The following is a 16,016-nucleotide window of genomic DNA, read 5'->3' on the forward strand; positions in this document are numbered from 1 at the left end:
CCCAGTCTGAATATTGTGTTTTGACGAAGGTAATAAATGTCTTAACTTAGCGCAGTGTGCTTAGATAATTGGTAAGTAAATGTATGGTAAAGAACTTGATAATGAGGGTGGGGTTTCATACCAATCCAAATAACACTGTGTTTCAGATTAAAGGTTTTCCTTTTCTGAGGATTTTAAGTCCTTACTGGGAGCTTTTGTTGTTTCAGGTGCAATTGCTGGTATAGTCGATCAGCCAATGCAGAACTTCCAGAAAACCTCGGAGGCGCAGGCTTCAGCAGGACACAAGGCCAAGGGCGTTCTCGCCGGCGTGGGGAAGGGCCTCATGGGGGTGCTCACGAAGCCCGTAGGGGGAGCGGCCGAGCTCGTGTCACAGACGGGCCACGGTAAGGGGCACTGCCAGGCCCGCGCAGAACCTCTGAGGAGTTTGCATTGTTACACCCAAGGGCTCTCTGAGCTCATCTAGACCTTCACTTGCAAAGCAGTAAAAAATAAGATAGATAAATAGTACCTTTCTTTTTCACCTCATTTTGCTTATTTACACAAAGAGAAGAGTTATACTAAGAATAAAACGATAAAATTATAGAACCAGAAAATTAGTAATTTCAGTATATGTGTGTATTCGAATCTTTTTATAGTACATTTAATAAAAAATACTTTACTGAAAAGTAACCACTTCGGGGTTGAGGACAGTACAGAGAAAGTGCTTCAGAAGAGAAAAGAATCTCTGTCTTGGGAGCAGTGTAGCCCAGTGGTTGAGCACCTGCTTCCCATGTACAAGGTCCTGGGTTCAATCACTGGTGCCTCCTAAAAATAAATCTTTAAAAGAATCTGTCTTTCCTGTGAGAAAATTGGAAGGAAAGATAGGTTATAAGGCAGGAAGTTCCCTTTACATTACAGTGGGTGTGTTGTTTAGAGAGTGTGTGCACACATACGCACACACATTTGGGTTTGGGATACCGCCGCTGGCAGCCAGGCAGAGGCTCCTGGCCCATGAAAGCAGAGGCACACGGTCTGCGACTAAAATCCCTTTTCCCAAGCAGACCGCTGGAGGGAACTTGGGCTTGTGGGTACTTGGGGGTGGGGTGGGGTAACACCTAGGGACTTTCCCTGACGCATGCATGTGCACACTTGGGCATGTACGCGAGAAAACATCTCCTCTCATCATTATTTTCTGTACTCTTGTCAGAAAACATTAAAATACCTTATAATAAACATGGGATTATAATCGTTACCTTTTTTACCTAAAATCACTTTCAACATTTTGGTCATGAAGCAATATCTAGCTAGAATCACAAACTACAGGAGGGTCCTCCTGTTTGTCAGACACATGAGCACTCTGCTGTCTGCATCTGGCCATAAAGTCTGTGGGACACGTCACCCTGCACCTCAGTAGATCTGACAAGAGGCAGCCAGATCGGGGCATAAAAAAGTGTCTGCGAGGAAGGGAGTGGGAGACAAATGCCCATACTTCAGGCAGCCATCCGGAGAGAATTCTTTAGAGACCACACAGACATGAACATGTGTTCCTCTGCTTTTCCCCACTCACTCCTCTGCCTCTTCATTTCTGTCTCTTTCTCCTTCTGCGAATGACATTTTCACTCACGGGGAAACTGACAGAATTTTCATTAACTTGTAAGTGGAGAAAGTACAAACCTTGCCTATCAAATGCTTACACATTAATAATTTGCAGAAAAAACAGCATTCCTTTTGATAGAGATGCCAGTGAGGTAAACTCATATTTCATAAATTATTTTCGTTTTGAAAATGCCATTGTCCCTCACTGTGTTTCCCAGGACTGAGGAACTCTCCCTTATGTAAGAGCATCTCAGAACAGAGCTTCACAGGGCCTTTTGGGTTTCCATCATTCTTGTAAAACTTTTATTACTGCACTGAAGGTTTTATAAACCACTAACTCTTGGTCTAATGACTATGCCTTGTTTATAAACATTTACAAGCCCTCAGAAAGTGCACATGCTGTACCATCTTTGACTCTGGAGAGTCTCTTTGGGGGCTTGTGTGGCTGCTGCTGGGTGCCCTCAGTTGGTGCTGGCACCAGGGAGAGCATGTAATAAACCGGAAATCCCAAGAGGGCTCATAAACATGTATGGATTTGTGTTCAACAGCTGGATTAAGTCACTTAGCATTTAAATATTGTATCTAGGCAAATTCTGTGCCTTTGTGTGTATCCATGTGTGTGATTTTTTTTTGACCAGCTATAGCACAGATAGGGAAGTATTTTAATACTAAGCAAGGAAGTTAACTAACAATCTTGACTGACTTTATTTTACACATAAATTATAAATGATGTGAAAGATATTGTTCAGGACTGATTACTCTCCGGAGCATTTCATTTCCTCTATTCATATTTTAGTTTGTATCTAACATAAGATCACCAGGGTTAAGAGCATCATAATGTTTAATGATTATCTATACACTTGCTTCCAAAGATGTGACATCATTTTGGATCTGTAGTATTTTATGGATGGCTCTAAGCAGATGACATCACTGTAGCATGAAACTGTTTTCCAGAAAACAACTAGTAAAACTCCCTTGCTTCTCTTGCCACAGGTATTTTATATGGAGCTGGACTTTCGCAGCTTCCCAAACAGCGCTATCAGCCAAGTGATCTACATGCTGACCAGGCTCCAAATAGCCATGTCAAATATGTCTGGTAAAATTATTTAGACACTTGCTCCACTTTCCATCTATACTGTGTGTTAATAGGTCCTAGCTTGCTCTCGAGCTAATGGGTCATGCTTTCAAGGGAACCCAAGATGAGCAGCCATTTTTGGCATCGCAGGCAGCATAAGGGCATCCTGGAGAGACAGGAAAAGGCTGCTGTTTCCAGATTAGGGTTGGCTGCAGAACTCCTTGGTTCCAGGTTTTTCACTCAGAGAGCACATACACACTGGCAGAGAAACCTGGTACTGCAAAAGACCTGAGATTTTCTCTATGGAACCCAGGTTCTCATTCAAGGTTGGGACATTTCTTATGGGAAGTAAAGGAACCTACCAGAGCCAAGGGACATCTTTATCCCAAGGAGAAGCCAGGCTCTGTTAACTGGAATCAGTTTGGGAATTAAAGTGACAATTACATTTCAAGCTAAAATTAATAACCAGATTGGGGAGAACCCTTTGTTCTTAGGGAGCTTTGTATGGAGTTGTCCCAACCCTTGGTACAAATAACGCGTATGATAAATACTTTTCAAAGCTGACATCGCATGCCACTTTTCTCCTTTTAAACAGGAAGATGCTTCAGTCTCTGGGCCGACCAGAAGTCCACATGGCCCTAGATGTGGTTCTGGTGAGGGGCTCAGGACAGGAGCATGAAGGGTGCTTGCTGCTGACCTCCGAAGTGCTCTTCGTGGTGAGCATCAGCGAGGACACACAGCAGCAGGCCTTCCCCATCACAGAGATCGATTGTGCACAGGACAGCAAGCAGAATAACCTGCTCGTCATGCAGCTCAAGCAGCCAAGAGTGGCCTGTGAGGTGGAGGTGCGTTTCAGAAAACCTAGTCACCAGGGCTGGCTTAGCCAGGGCGAGGTACGGGGTGATTGCTGCTACCAGGGCATTTACGAGCTTGCAGCCTCTGGAGTGGCTGCCGAACACTAGAAAAGCCACCAGACCAGGGACCACCAGAATGTGGGAGGCCAGGGGCCATTGCAGTAGGGTGTTGGGAAGCTCCCACCCAGGGGTGCGTACGTAGCTTTCACAAGGGAGCCCAGCCAGAGGCCAGATGAACTCAACGGCCTGGGGCTAAGCTGCCCTGTGAGTTGAACAAGGCTGACATGGCATGGTGGTCCTGGGCTGGGGTACTGGAGTGGACAGACTTTTGCAAGCTCACAAACCATACAGGTTTAACTCATCCCCATCCTTCATCCTGTTCCCAACTCTTGACTCTTCAGGAGTAAAAGTCTTGTGAACAGATCTCACACTATGTTTTATAGCTCTTTGTTCTTTCCCATGGGAAAAGCTACCCCAGGGCACATCCTGGGAATGCTGCTTAGACTCTTGGGATAGCCCTGGCCCCACAGCTCCTAAGATGTGCTGGGTGCAGACTCCTGATCAAACATACATTGATATGGCAACAAATGCTCAGGTGAGGACATAATAGGTGCTCAGGGTCAGGGATGAGCACTGACTATAGTGAGCGAGCTTCCTGCATTCTAGCTCAGTGTGAGCAGGTGCTCTCTACTTCTACTTTCCTGCTTCATTACCTAATCCATGGGGCCCTAAGAGTTGACCTAAGATGCAGACATCTGTTTCCACATTAGAAGATGTGGAATCAGTAGCAAGCTGGGGCCTGCCGATCCTAACCTGGGGACTGTGTGGCTTCAGCAAAGGACAGCAAACCTGCCTCCAGCAGGTTCTGTCCAATTCCTTCATTACCTTCTTCCTAGTATGGGAACCTATGTCTCCCTCACACCACTATTTGGGTAAAATTATGAGAAGATGGAAGTCAGCCAACCACAACTCCTGAGATTTCTCTAGTTTCTTGGATCATAATCAGTCAGGCTTTAAGCTGGGACTTGGCATCAGGACTACATTGCTGCTTTGAGTTGATGACTTTCTGGGAATAAACAGAGGTCAGATGTCCAAGCTGACTTTATTATGCCAGAATCTTCTGATCCAGTTGACAATAAAGCAGCAATGATCTGGCTACAGGATTTGGCAGAGTATAGTATCATCTTCTTCAAGTCCTTAGTCCTTAACGAGAAACCTCCAAGACCCTAAGGAATATCTGTGACCATCGTTATTCCTTAGCTGCTTGGGAAATAGTTCAGATCTTAAACTATTAGAACTAGAGATTCATCTTTTACTGGTAAAGTGTCTCTACTGTCAATTGTGATCCTTCCCACTTTTGCTTTTCTGTTTGAGAAGGGTACTGTGGGGGATCATCATAGCTGGAGGGGAGACTTGCTTGCTTCTCTAGGGAGCATTGAGATGAGAGCTGGAATCACCACCCCTGGAGTTGCCAAGACCAGTTGAGACTATTGACTTAGCAGCATTGGCACTCAGGAGACCATCCTCAACACTGGTTTTCCATTAGTGTCTAGGAATGAAAGAGGGTCAGGATTAAGGCACAGCTAAAACAGAGGTGGGAAAGATAACTGAGAGCAGCCAGTCTATTAGGGGGACATTGAGCATACATGGCAGCACCTGGCACTGGACAAAAAAGGGTAGATAGCCAATGTACCTTCAACTTCCAGATTCTGGGTTCTCCTTATCTATTGCATTTTAACCTTTCGCCTCACAAGAAACAAAAAGTAATTCCCCTTTAATCCTAGGTTACCCATCCAGAGGGCAATCTAACTGCAGAACTAAATGTTAACTTAGTATTTTTCTGTTTTAAAGAAACACTTGAGTGCCATATTCCAATGTATTTTAAAGGAGGTAGGAGATGCAGTGGGTGTTTCACTGCATTCCACTGTGACAAAGCTTTGACACGGTGAAAATTTTCAATTGCAGTGGTCATGTCAGTGTATACCAACATAATCCACAGAAATAAATCTTGGCTAAGAAGCCTACCTACAGTTTTCCAGTGAAAATTAAGAACAGTATTTTAAAATCTTTATATAGAACAGCTTTTCTGGTTTATTGCTTTTGCCTTAGATGCTAGGAAACCAACTCCCTTGAATTTTGGAAGGAATTAATTTGTAGATGACATCATTCAGCATATTCAAATATGGCAGGATTCAGATTTTTTAAAAATCAGCATTTGCTTTTCTTGGTTAAAAGCAGCCATTTTTAGGGTAATAATTGCTTAATATGCCTGGCACATTACCGAAATCCCTTAGGAAAGGCTCAAAATGAGTCAGGAAGGTCAATTTATTCCTTGGCCAGGTTCCTCTCACAACATGGGTTTTCCTGTGCTGCTGTTCAGGAGGAGCAATTAAGACTTTGTGTATTCAAAGCTTTCCAGCTGAATTCTGACCCCATCAAATGATATCATCAGAGCCCTGACTTTTGCCTGGTGGTGCACAGCTTTCATCTGTCAGTGAATCTTTGGAGGCCATTATTTTCTTTCCCAAGTTTAAAATATGAGGCCTGAACTCTAATGGATGTCTTTATTTCTATGGCAGCCCCTTTTACTATCTCTTAACATCTCATTGGCTTTCTGCAGCTTTTAAGACATCTTTCATGATATCAATTCTGTGCCTTACACAGAACTACATAGGTTCTTTTGAGAACTAAAAGCTCTCATCCAAATGTTTATAATTCTTAGAGTGGTCTTGCTAACATTCGGTAGGTAAAACACTGAAAGACCAGTTGGCTGCCTCACATTCTCACATTATCAGTGGCCTATACTGGAAACGTTTCACTCCACTTGATCTATACACTAAATAGAACTACACGCAACAGGATTTCAGGGTGGGAAGAATTGATGGCTTAACTGCCTTTAATGGGTACTTTTCAGCAAAATCTCACTTAAGAACTTAGGTAGTATATCTCAATTCTATTTCAGTTCCACTGAAGATGAGCCAGACTTTTATGAACCATAAATGTACTTCACATCCTCCCTTTTCCATAAAAATTTCCCCTAGCTCTGCCCAGTTTTTCTGTTTTCTCTGGCTTTTAATCCTAGTATTTATAAAAACAGAGAATGTTACAGTTCAAAACGTTTTTGTTTTTTGTGTTTTTTTTTTTAACATTCTGCCCAAAGCCACTAGTTTGAAAGTGTTGCTCTTCTCCACTTTTCTGTCAGACTGAAGAGGTTTGGGGAAAGACAGGCTAACAGCTTTTATTTCAGGGAGCGGAGTTTAATACTGATCACATTTAAGCAGAGGAAAGACATTTTTCTCCTTTGTTCCTGGGCTGGTTGGTAAAGAGCAATGACATATTTTAATAGTGAGGAAAATGTTATCAACTTCAATGATACATGGGAATATTTATGTAACACCAAATGCTTTTTTAAAGGAAGTTGGTCTATATTCTCATGTAGAGATGGTTTTTACTGTTAAAATTGCAATGTTATGATTGCCATATCTCAGGGTAAACAGAAAAAAAAAGGAGCACCATTATGAACAAAATGCTTTATTAGATGACAAATGGATCAAGGCAAAAGAGAAGGAATAATTTTCTTATGCAAGTCTCATTAAGAGGGTTTGGTGACTAATGATTCTTTATTTTTGGATCCCAGGTGGATGGAGTCCGAGAGAGATTGTCAGAACAACAGTACAGTAGACTTGTGGACTACATCACAAAGACATCCTGTCATCTGGCCCCAGGATCCTCTTCTGTGCAAACACCATGCCCTGTGGTGACTGTAGAGCCTCTCCCCTCCATTGTTAAAACATATCATTATTTTGTTCATCCACATTTTGCTCAGGTCTTCATTAGTAAGTTTAACATGGTGAAAAATAAAGCCCTGAGGAAAGGGTTCCCTTGAGCCCCCTCTGAGGTGTTGATTCTTGGCTTGTGCATTTATTTTTGAAAATGAAACCTAGCTAGCTCTATCATTCAATATGGTCCTAAGGGCCAGCATTCCTCTATAGTTACATGCGTAGTAATTTTGCAGCCTCTTGTAAAATTCAGATTCCTTCCTTTCTCCCTCAAACAAAAGAAAGATACTTGAAAACAGTAAAAGGTTTTTTGTACCTTTCCCATTTGGTGGCAAAAGAAACCTGATGTTGTATTCTTATCACATATAACATATAAGATTCTATATTCCTTATTTGTTCTGCAATGCTGTTTGCTAAAATTTCCACTATAATTAAAATCTGTTAAGACAACGCGCTAAAGCAAAATGTAATCGGACCTTAGAATGGAGTACGAGAGTTCAAATTTCATTCCTAGGTGCACCTGTGCCTTGCCTGCAAAGGTTTGGATTCTTGAAATTAAATGCAAGGACACTGTTACTTAAATGCTGATATTATTCTTTTAGTGAAAGCTGCTATGTGTATACTCGCTCTACTTTAAAGTCTGCTCCTTACTGAAATTTATAAAACATGCTTGTGAGTATAAAGGTGCATTTTGGTATTGTGTTTTACTAGTTAAGTTTAGCATGAATCTTATGCCTCTACCAGTGAAACAGATCCAAACTGTCTTTGAAACTCCCCTGTGGAATGAGTTTAGCAGGACTCATAATGCTGTGGTGTACTGGAGGGAGGCACGAACCCTGACATGAACCCTAACAATGACACCAGTCCAAATAGTTTATTTTGCTGAATTGACTTGAAAAAGCCTGAAGACATTCCCAATACCTGATACATACATGGGATTTCCTTATTGCTAGAATTTATTCTTTCAGGAAAAAAATAGCCACTAATAGCAGACAGAGTATTATTTTGTAAATGATGGATTTTGTTCAAATTCTGGGTCACAATCACCAGACATCATCTTAAATAATATCTCATAGTCCAATTAATTAAATTAGCATATGTTTGCTGATTACATTCAAACTTAGACATGTAACATGTTACCTATTATTGTGAGAAGCTAAGAAAACAATGTCAAATGCTCACTGGTCTTTAACATATGTCTCACATGTTGTAGGGCATAAGAAGTCACTGCACAGATGTTTCTGGAGAGCAAGAATGTTAATGGACAATTCAGGTTAAATATGAAAAATGGTTCCTCCATTAGTTTGTTGTGTAACATGTATTTAATAAAGTGAGTTTTGTCAACCTCAAGAGTTAACTATTTTAAGAATGTAAATATGCATTAATTCTTGTATCTTCTGTGGTTTTTGCACAATGCTTCCAGGAATTGTTATATAAAAATCATTTAAAATAAAAGACAGCCTTGCATTATTGACCACATCAAGTGTCTTTTGCTAACTGGAGTTTATGTCCCTGATGCCTGTGTTTAATACTGATCTCACATCACTGGGACTCAAGGATTTTACAGATGACTTTTTAAAAAGATGAGATACAATTTTTATCATCTTAATAAAGCAAAAAGTATTGATTAAACTAGCTTTGGCTAAAATAGGCAATTTTAAAAATTCTTAGTATCACTTTGATAACAAAAACAATGATAAGAGTGGAGAAAGCTCCTAAGACCTCCTCAGTAAAACATTATCACACACTCGTAAGTCATCAGCAGACATTAATTCCAGTTAAGTAACTAAAAGGTCTGTCTTTCTGGATTATATATATATTCCAAATTTCAAACATATACTGTTAGCCAACTAAAAAAACTTAAATTACCTATTTCATTTGCCTGTTGTTAGCAAGGCTACCAAATGGTAGCAATGAAGCCCAAGGACAGATTTCACTGGAAAGATACTCCCTTCTTCTAACACAATATTTAGAATCCCTGGTATGGTAGTCGTGTAGGTGCATGCAGATCCCTTAAATCCATGGCTCAGGACTAAGTAATAGCACCTAACAGTACCTAAGTGAAATAGACAAAATGAGTTCACAAAGATGTACTCAAACAATGAAAATTTTAAAGAACTGGCTGAAATCAGGCTGTTGTCAAAGGGTTCATAAACAATTAAAATCCCAAGCCAATCCTGATGCTTTTAAGTGTCCTTGTTTATCAATAAAAGCAAGTAAACAACTTATAGTACATAGTATTTGATATTTATTTATTAAGAGAAATTATTCCATAGCCCACATATTCAAGTTACTTAATTCAGGAGCACAGACAGGTCAGTGATAAACATCCAGGGAACTCAATCCGAAGAAATTCTGTGAAGAGAAACACAATGGCTAAATTAATGATAAACATTCTCTAAGTACCTTCATGACTCTGAAGATCACCTGAGGACTATTTCTACTTGCAGACCCAACACTTCAATCACTTATTTTAGCTTCAGGAGAAGACCAGTTCAACCTGCCTGGACTCTAGGTTCATTCTCCTCCAAGCTCTCTAATAAGCCTGACCAGCTTCTTTTCATCTTGGGCACACCCCAAACTTACTCTTTTTTTCTACTTTTATTTAACAAATGCTGCTTTTTCCTCATCTTTCAAGTCCACCCCCCTCCATTCCCTCTCATACACCAATACTGTTCTTAACAGTAACAAAAAAGCTTATATGTTCTAAACAATATTCTTTTCCCTTCTACAAATCTGTTTTTCTTTTATAGTTCGTTTTTAAACAAAATTTATTCTTATGAATAGACTGGAATCAAGATGGCAGAGTGAAAGAGAAGTTTGAACAACTAGCAAGAACTGGCAGAAACATCTTTCTCAGATCCCTGGAAAAAAGTAAAGGACTGCAGTAACAGAGTAAGTGCCAAATCAAGAAAAAAGACACTTTCAAAATGGTTAAGAAAACCTCTTCAAGGTGCCCTTACAGGACCCTCCTCCATCCTGTCAGCTTGGAGCACAGCCAGCCCACAATCTCAGTGTGGGTCCCTGATCCTGGTTCTGGAGGAGAGTAACTCTCATACTCATACGGGGTACATGTATGTCTGTGCCAGTCTGTCTAGTGGCAGGCAGCTTGAGGGAATGAACCAGGACATTCGTTTCCCAAAACATGCCCTATACGTAGAGGCACAGCTCACAGAGCTCTCCTACAAAATGATGTAGGGGAACAATAACATCGCAGCTGCCTAGAGCAACTGCTACCTGTAGGGCATAAAATGTGGTACCTGAGACCATAAGGAAGCAGTTTCCTGGTGAAAAGACAACATTACAGGGAAGCGGACTTGGCCCAATGGATAGGGCGTCCGCCTACCACATGGGAGGTCTGCAGTTCAAACCCCGGGCCTGAACCGTGTGGAGCTGGCCCATGCACAGTGCTGATGCGCTCAAGGAGTGCTGTGCCACACAGGGGTGTCCCCTGCATAGGGGAGCCCCACGCTTAAGGAGTACGCCCCGTAACGAGAGCCACCCCCAGGACAAGGTACATACACAGAAAAGATGGCAGATTGCCTACACTTTTGCCTTGGCAATTCTCTAAACTCACTCTATGGATAAGCTCTGAAGATCACAAACACAGGACAATATACAAAGACTGGGAAAAGTATTCCCTTTTTTTGGTTGTTTTGTTTTTTGGTAAGCTGGCATTCAAGAAAATCTGTCACAGCATTACCTAAATACAAGCTTAAGGAACAGACACTTCAGTGCCCAAATTCCAGAGATAACAAAATATCAAAATGCCCAGGTTGCAACAAAAGACTACAAAACATACAAAGAAACAGAAATGATGGCCCATGCAAAGGTGAAGGTGAAAGCATTAGAAATCACCAAAGAGGAGTATCAAACTTGGGACACACCATTTTAAAATGATAGATGAAAGATCCAAGATGGTGAAGAAGAGAGCAGGAGAACACATCCTCCAGAAATGGCAAGAAGACAGGTAGGTTTGTTGGGGGTGCAAGGGAAAGGAGTGAGGTCTTGTTTGGCACCAGAAGCCAAACATTGGTGGCCCGTGAAGGGGGCCTCACCAAGTGTAAGCAGGCACAGGAGGAAGCGAGGTGGTGGTACTTGGACTCCAGAAGCTAAGGGACTGTGGTACAACATCAAGGAAGGTGCAGGACAGGGAGACAGAGGCCACCACAGAGGAACTGGGTTTTTGCAACTGGTGTGCTCCCCTTCTGTAGGTCCCTGGCCTAGTTTTGATTAAACACAAACAATTTTAAAGATTTAGACTAAGCGGAACCAAGTGTCAAAGATGAGCTTGAACATAAAGCCAATCAACAATAAAAACCTAGGCAACTGAGAAATAAAACAGCAGGGTAAATTCATCAAGATAATCAGGTGCCTAGACACCAGCAAAACACGACAAGCCATTTTAAGAAAGAGGAAGATATGGCCCAGTCAAAGGATCAAATTTAAAAGTCAGAGGAGACAGAATTTGGAGGTAATCAAAGATGTCCAAACAAATCTCTGAAATCAATTCAAGGAGATGAAGTATTAGATAATGGGTATTAAGACACTGGGCGAAAATACAGAAGAAGCTAAAAACATACATTTAAAAAAATAACAGTAGTTATGGTAACAAAAGGCATGAGAGAACAAAAATACACTAGAATCACACAGCAGCAGATTGAATGAGCAGACGAAAGAATTCGCAAATTAGAAGACGAGACACTTCCTAACCACACAAATGGACACATACCAATCAGACTATTGAATGCCAAAGATAAAGAGAGAATCCTGAAAGGATAAAGTGAAAAGCAATCCACTACACAGTAGTATGACATATGTCAGGTACTGAAAAACTGCCAACCAAGAATTCTGTATGCAGCAAAGCTGTCCTTCAAAAGTGAGGGAGAGATTAAAATATTCACAGATAAACAGAGGATTCATCAACAAGAGATATGCCCTACAAAAAGTAATCAAGGGAGTTCTGTAGGCTAAAAGGAAAAGACAGAAGAGAGAGGTTTGGACGAGAGTGTAGAAATGAAGATTAGTAGTAAGGGTAACTAAAAGGGTTAAAAGAGAAACAAAAATCAGATTTGACATATAAAAGCATAAGGATAAAATGGTTTAAAGTACTGCCTTTACAGCAACAACACTGACTGTTAATGGATTAAATTCCCCAATTCAAGACAGATAATGGATTAAAAAATATAATCCTTCTATATGCTGTCTACAAAAGGCTCCCTTTAAACCCAAGGACACAAATAGGCTGAAAGTGAAAGGTTGGAAAATGATATTCTACGCAAATTATAAGAAAAAATGAGCTGGGGTAGCCATGCTAATATCAGACAAAATAGATTTTAAATGCAAAACTGTTAGAAGAGACAAAGGAGGACTACATATTAATAAAAGGGGCAATCTACCAAGAAGAAAGATCATAAATATTTATGCACTGAACCAGGGTGCCCCAAATAAATGAGGCAAACACTGGCAAAACTGAGGGAAGAAATAGATACCTCTACAATAATGCTGGGGGACTTTAATATATCACTCTCAGAAACAGAATATCTAGACAAAGGATCAATAAGGAAAGATATCTTAAAATACAATAAATGAATGAACTAAATCTAACCGATACATACAGATCATGGCACACTAAAAGAGCAGGATATGCATTCTTCTCGCATACTCATGGATCATTCTCCAGGATAGACCACATGTTTAGGCCACAGAACAAGTCTCAATGGATTTAGAAAGATTGAAATTATACAAAGCACTTTTTCTGACCATAACAGAATAAAGCTGGAAATCAATAATGGGCAGAGAATTGGAAAATCTGCGAATAAATGGAAATTAAACACATACTCTTAATAGATCAAAGAAAAAATTGCAAGAGTAATCAATAAATATCTTTTTTAAAATTTATCTCCCCTTCCCCCTCAATCCCCCCGTTGTCTGCTCTGTGTCCATTCCCTGTGTGTTCTTCTGTGATCACTTTCTATCCTTATCAGCGGCACCAGGAATCTGTGTTTCTTTTTGTTGCATTATCTTGCTGTGTCTGCTCTCCGTGTGTGCGGCACCATTCCTGGGCAGGCTGCACTTCCTTTCGCGCTGGGCACCTCTCCTTAAGGGTGCACTCCTTGCGTGTGGGGCTCCCCTACACAGGGGACACCCCTGCTTGGCATGGCACTCCTTCCACACATCAGCACTGCACATGGGCTGGCTCCACACGGGTCAAGGAGGACCAGGGTTTGAACCACGGACCCCCCATGTGGTAGGCAGATGCCCTATCCATTGGGCCAAGTCTGCTTCCCAATAAATATCTTAAGGAGAATAAAAATAAGAACACATCAAAGTGTATGGGATGCAGCAAAGGCAGTGCTGAAAGGAATTAATAGCCCTAAATGCCTACATTAAAAAAGAACTAAAATCAAAGACCTAACTGCACAACTGGAGGAACTAGAAAAAGAATAGAAAACTAATTCCCAAGCAAACAAAAGAAAAGAAATAACAAAGATTAGAGCAGAAATAAATGAAATTGAGCATAAAAGAATAGAGTGTATCAACAAAACCAAAAGTAGCTCCGTTGAGATTAATATAATTGATAAACCCTTATTAGCTAGACTAACGAAGATGCAAATAAGTAAAATTAGAAATGAGAGGATTATTACACACTGACCCCATAGAAATAAAAAAAATAAAGGAGGATACTATGAAAAACTGTATGCTGACAAATTACACAACTTTGAAGAAATGGATGAATTCCTAGAAACACTCAAACCACCTACAGTGACCTTAGAAGAAACAGAAGGTCTCAACAAACCACAGGTTAAGAGACTAAAACAGTCATCAGAAACCTCCCATTTTGTGTGACCTATGTGTCTTTTAAAATTAAGTTTAAAAATATATTTTAAAAAAACCAAAACCTCCCAAAAATGAAAAGTCCAGGACCAAAACAGTTTCACACGTGAATTCTACCAATCATTCAAAGACAGGCTACTACCAATCTTGCTCAAACTCTTCCAAAAAACTATAAACAGGAAGGAATGGTACCAAATTCATTCTATGAAGCCAATATCGCCCTAATACCAAAATCAGGAAAAGATACTATGAAGAAAGAAAATTGAGACCAATTAACTCAAGAACAGAAGAGCTGAACAAACCAATAGAGTAAAGAAATTGAATCAGAAATCAAAAACCTCCCATCAAAGAAAAGCCCAGGACCAGATGGCTTCACAGGGGAAAATTTTACCAAGCATTCCAAGAGTTAACACCAATCTTGCTCAAACACCTCTAAAAATGAAGAGGAGGAAGAACCAGCAAGATGGCGGTGGAGTAAGGCACTCCTAGAGTCAGCTTCTGCTACAGGTCACTTAGTAACACCCAGAGCTCTCTAGAGCTAGCTGAAGCACCTGTTTGGAGGCTCCAGGAGGCCAGAAGAGCACCATGCAACATCCTTGAAGGACTGGAAGGAGGAGCCTGCCCATCTGCAGAGAAGACTAATAAGAAGAGGCTCCATGCCCCAGAGGCCGGTGCCCATCTTTCACTGGAGGCACAAGCCGCCTCGGGAGCTGTTCCGCCGCTGGAACTGAAAGCTCTACTTCCCCAAAAAGGGAGAGGAAGAGACGGTTGGGCACCAATTTCAGCTACTGATGAGGAAATTCAGTGGGCTACAATAAAATCCTGAAAACAGCTAAAGTTTGAGCCTGTCCAAGTCAGAGAGACGCCGGGAGCTGCCATCTTAACTCCGCACCTGGCACAAGCGGAAGCGGGGCAGACCGAGAATCCCAGTGCTGGTGGGCACTGGCTTCTTTCCATCCAGGTCAGACTGCAGCTCTAGCCTAGGCCCCAGTGACCCCTCCAGCAGGAGGAAGCTACAGGAACCTGCGCCAGTCTCTATGGGAAATTACTGGCCAAGCCGTGGAGGAGGATGGCATGAAACGTCCCAGAAGCTGTTCTGTGGTTGGAATTGGAAGCTCCATTTCCCCAAAACAGGGGAGGAGGAGACGGTTGGCTGCCAATTTCAGCTACTGAAATCGGCTGAGAGATAACCCTGGGAAAAGCTGGGGTGCAAATCAACACAAGTCAGAAAGAGGCCAGTAGCCACCATTCTAACCCCACCCTCAGCTTGAGGGGAAGCTGACCTGACTGAAACTCACAGTGTCAGCAGGAACCAGTTTTTTTTTTTTTCACGTTTTTAATTTATTGAAGTATATCACTCATACATAAACATACATAAAGAGTAAGTGTATGATAATAGTTGCGAACTTACAAAACAAACATTTATAACATCATACAGGACTCTCATAACTCACCCTACCACTAATAAATTGCACTGTTGTTAAACCTCTTTAACTAATGATTTTTTTTTTGAACTCTGAAAAATATTTATTATTGTGCTTTGAATTTGAATTCAAGATATTAAGAACACTTAATGTATTTGAGTACATTTTGGTCAAAATATGCTAAAACCCCAAAGTCAATCACGGAAATATTCTATACATTGAAATATCTTCATATTATATTACTTTTTTTTTGTCTTTCTTTTTTAATGTTACATTAAAAAAATATGAGGTCCCCATATACCCTCCACCCCCTCACCCCACTCCTCCCCCCATAACAGCAACCTCCTCCATCATCATGACACATTCATTGCTTTTGGTGAATACATCTCTGAGCACCGCTGCACCTCATGGTCAATGGTCCACACCATAGCCCATACTCTCCCACAGTCCACCCAGTGATCTAAAACTTTTG

At 41.1% G+C, this 16,016-nt stretch overlaps 1 protein-coding gene and 1 non-coding gene across 5 annotated transcripts in view; one reads left to right on the forward strand and one right to left on the reverse strand.

Annotated features, from left to right (window-relative positions):
• Window positions 1-8,762, forward strand: part of VPS13B (vacuolar protein sorting 13 homolog B) — a 1,042,333-nt gene extending 1,033,571 nt beyond the window's left edge. For all 4 annotated transcript variants that reach the window (XM_071207936.1, XM_071207935.1, XM_058275777.1 and 1 more), the window contains 4 exons: window positions 207-383; window positions 2,569-2,671; window positions 3,246-3,495; window positions 7,142-8,762. In XM_071207936.1, coding sequence (XP_071064037.1) covers window positions 207-383; window positions 2,569-2,671; window positions 3,246-3,495; window positions 7,142-7,390 — 779 coding nt within the window. In that variant the 3' untranslated portion in view covers window positions 7,391-8,762. The remainder of the gene's footprint in view (window positions 1-206; window positions 384-2,568; window positions 2,672-3,245; window positions 3,496-7,141) is intronic.
• Window positions 8,763-9,508: 746 nt separating this feature from the next.
• The window catches only part of LOC111763815 (uncharacterized), a 39,625-nt gene continuing 33,117 nt past the window's right edge, over window positions 9,509-16,016 (reverse strand). Inside the window, exon 4 of the transcript XR_009180477.2 lies at window positions 9,509-9,638. This is a non-coding gene — a transcript (uncharacterized protein). The remainder of the gene's footprint in view (window positions 9,639-16,016) is intronic.

Source organism: Dasypus novemcinctus, chromosome 14, assembly GCF_030445035.2.
Source record: "Dasypus novemcinctus isolate mDasNov1 chromosome 14, mDasNov1.1.hap2, whole genome shotgun sequence".
NCBI lineage: Eukaryota > Metazoa > Chordata > Mammalia > Cingulata > Dasypodidae > Dasypus > Dasypus novemcinctus.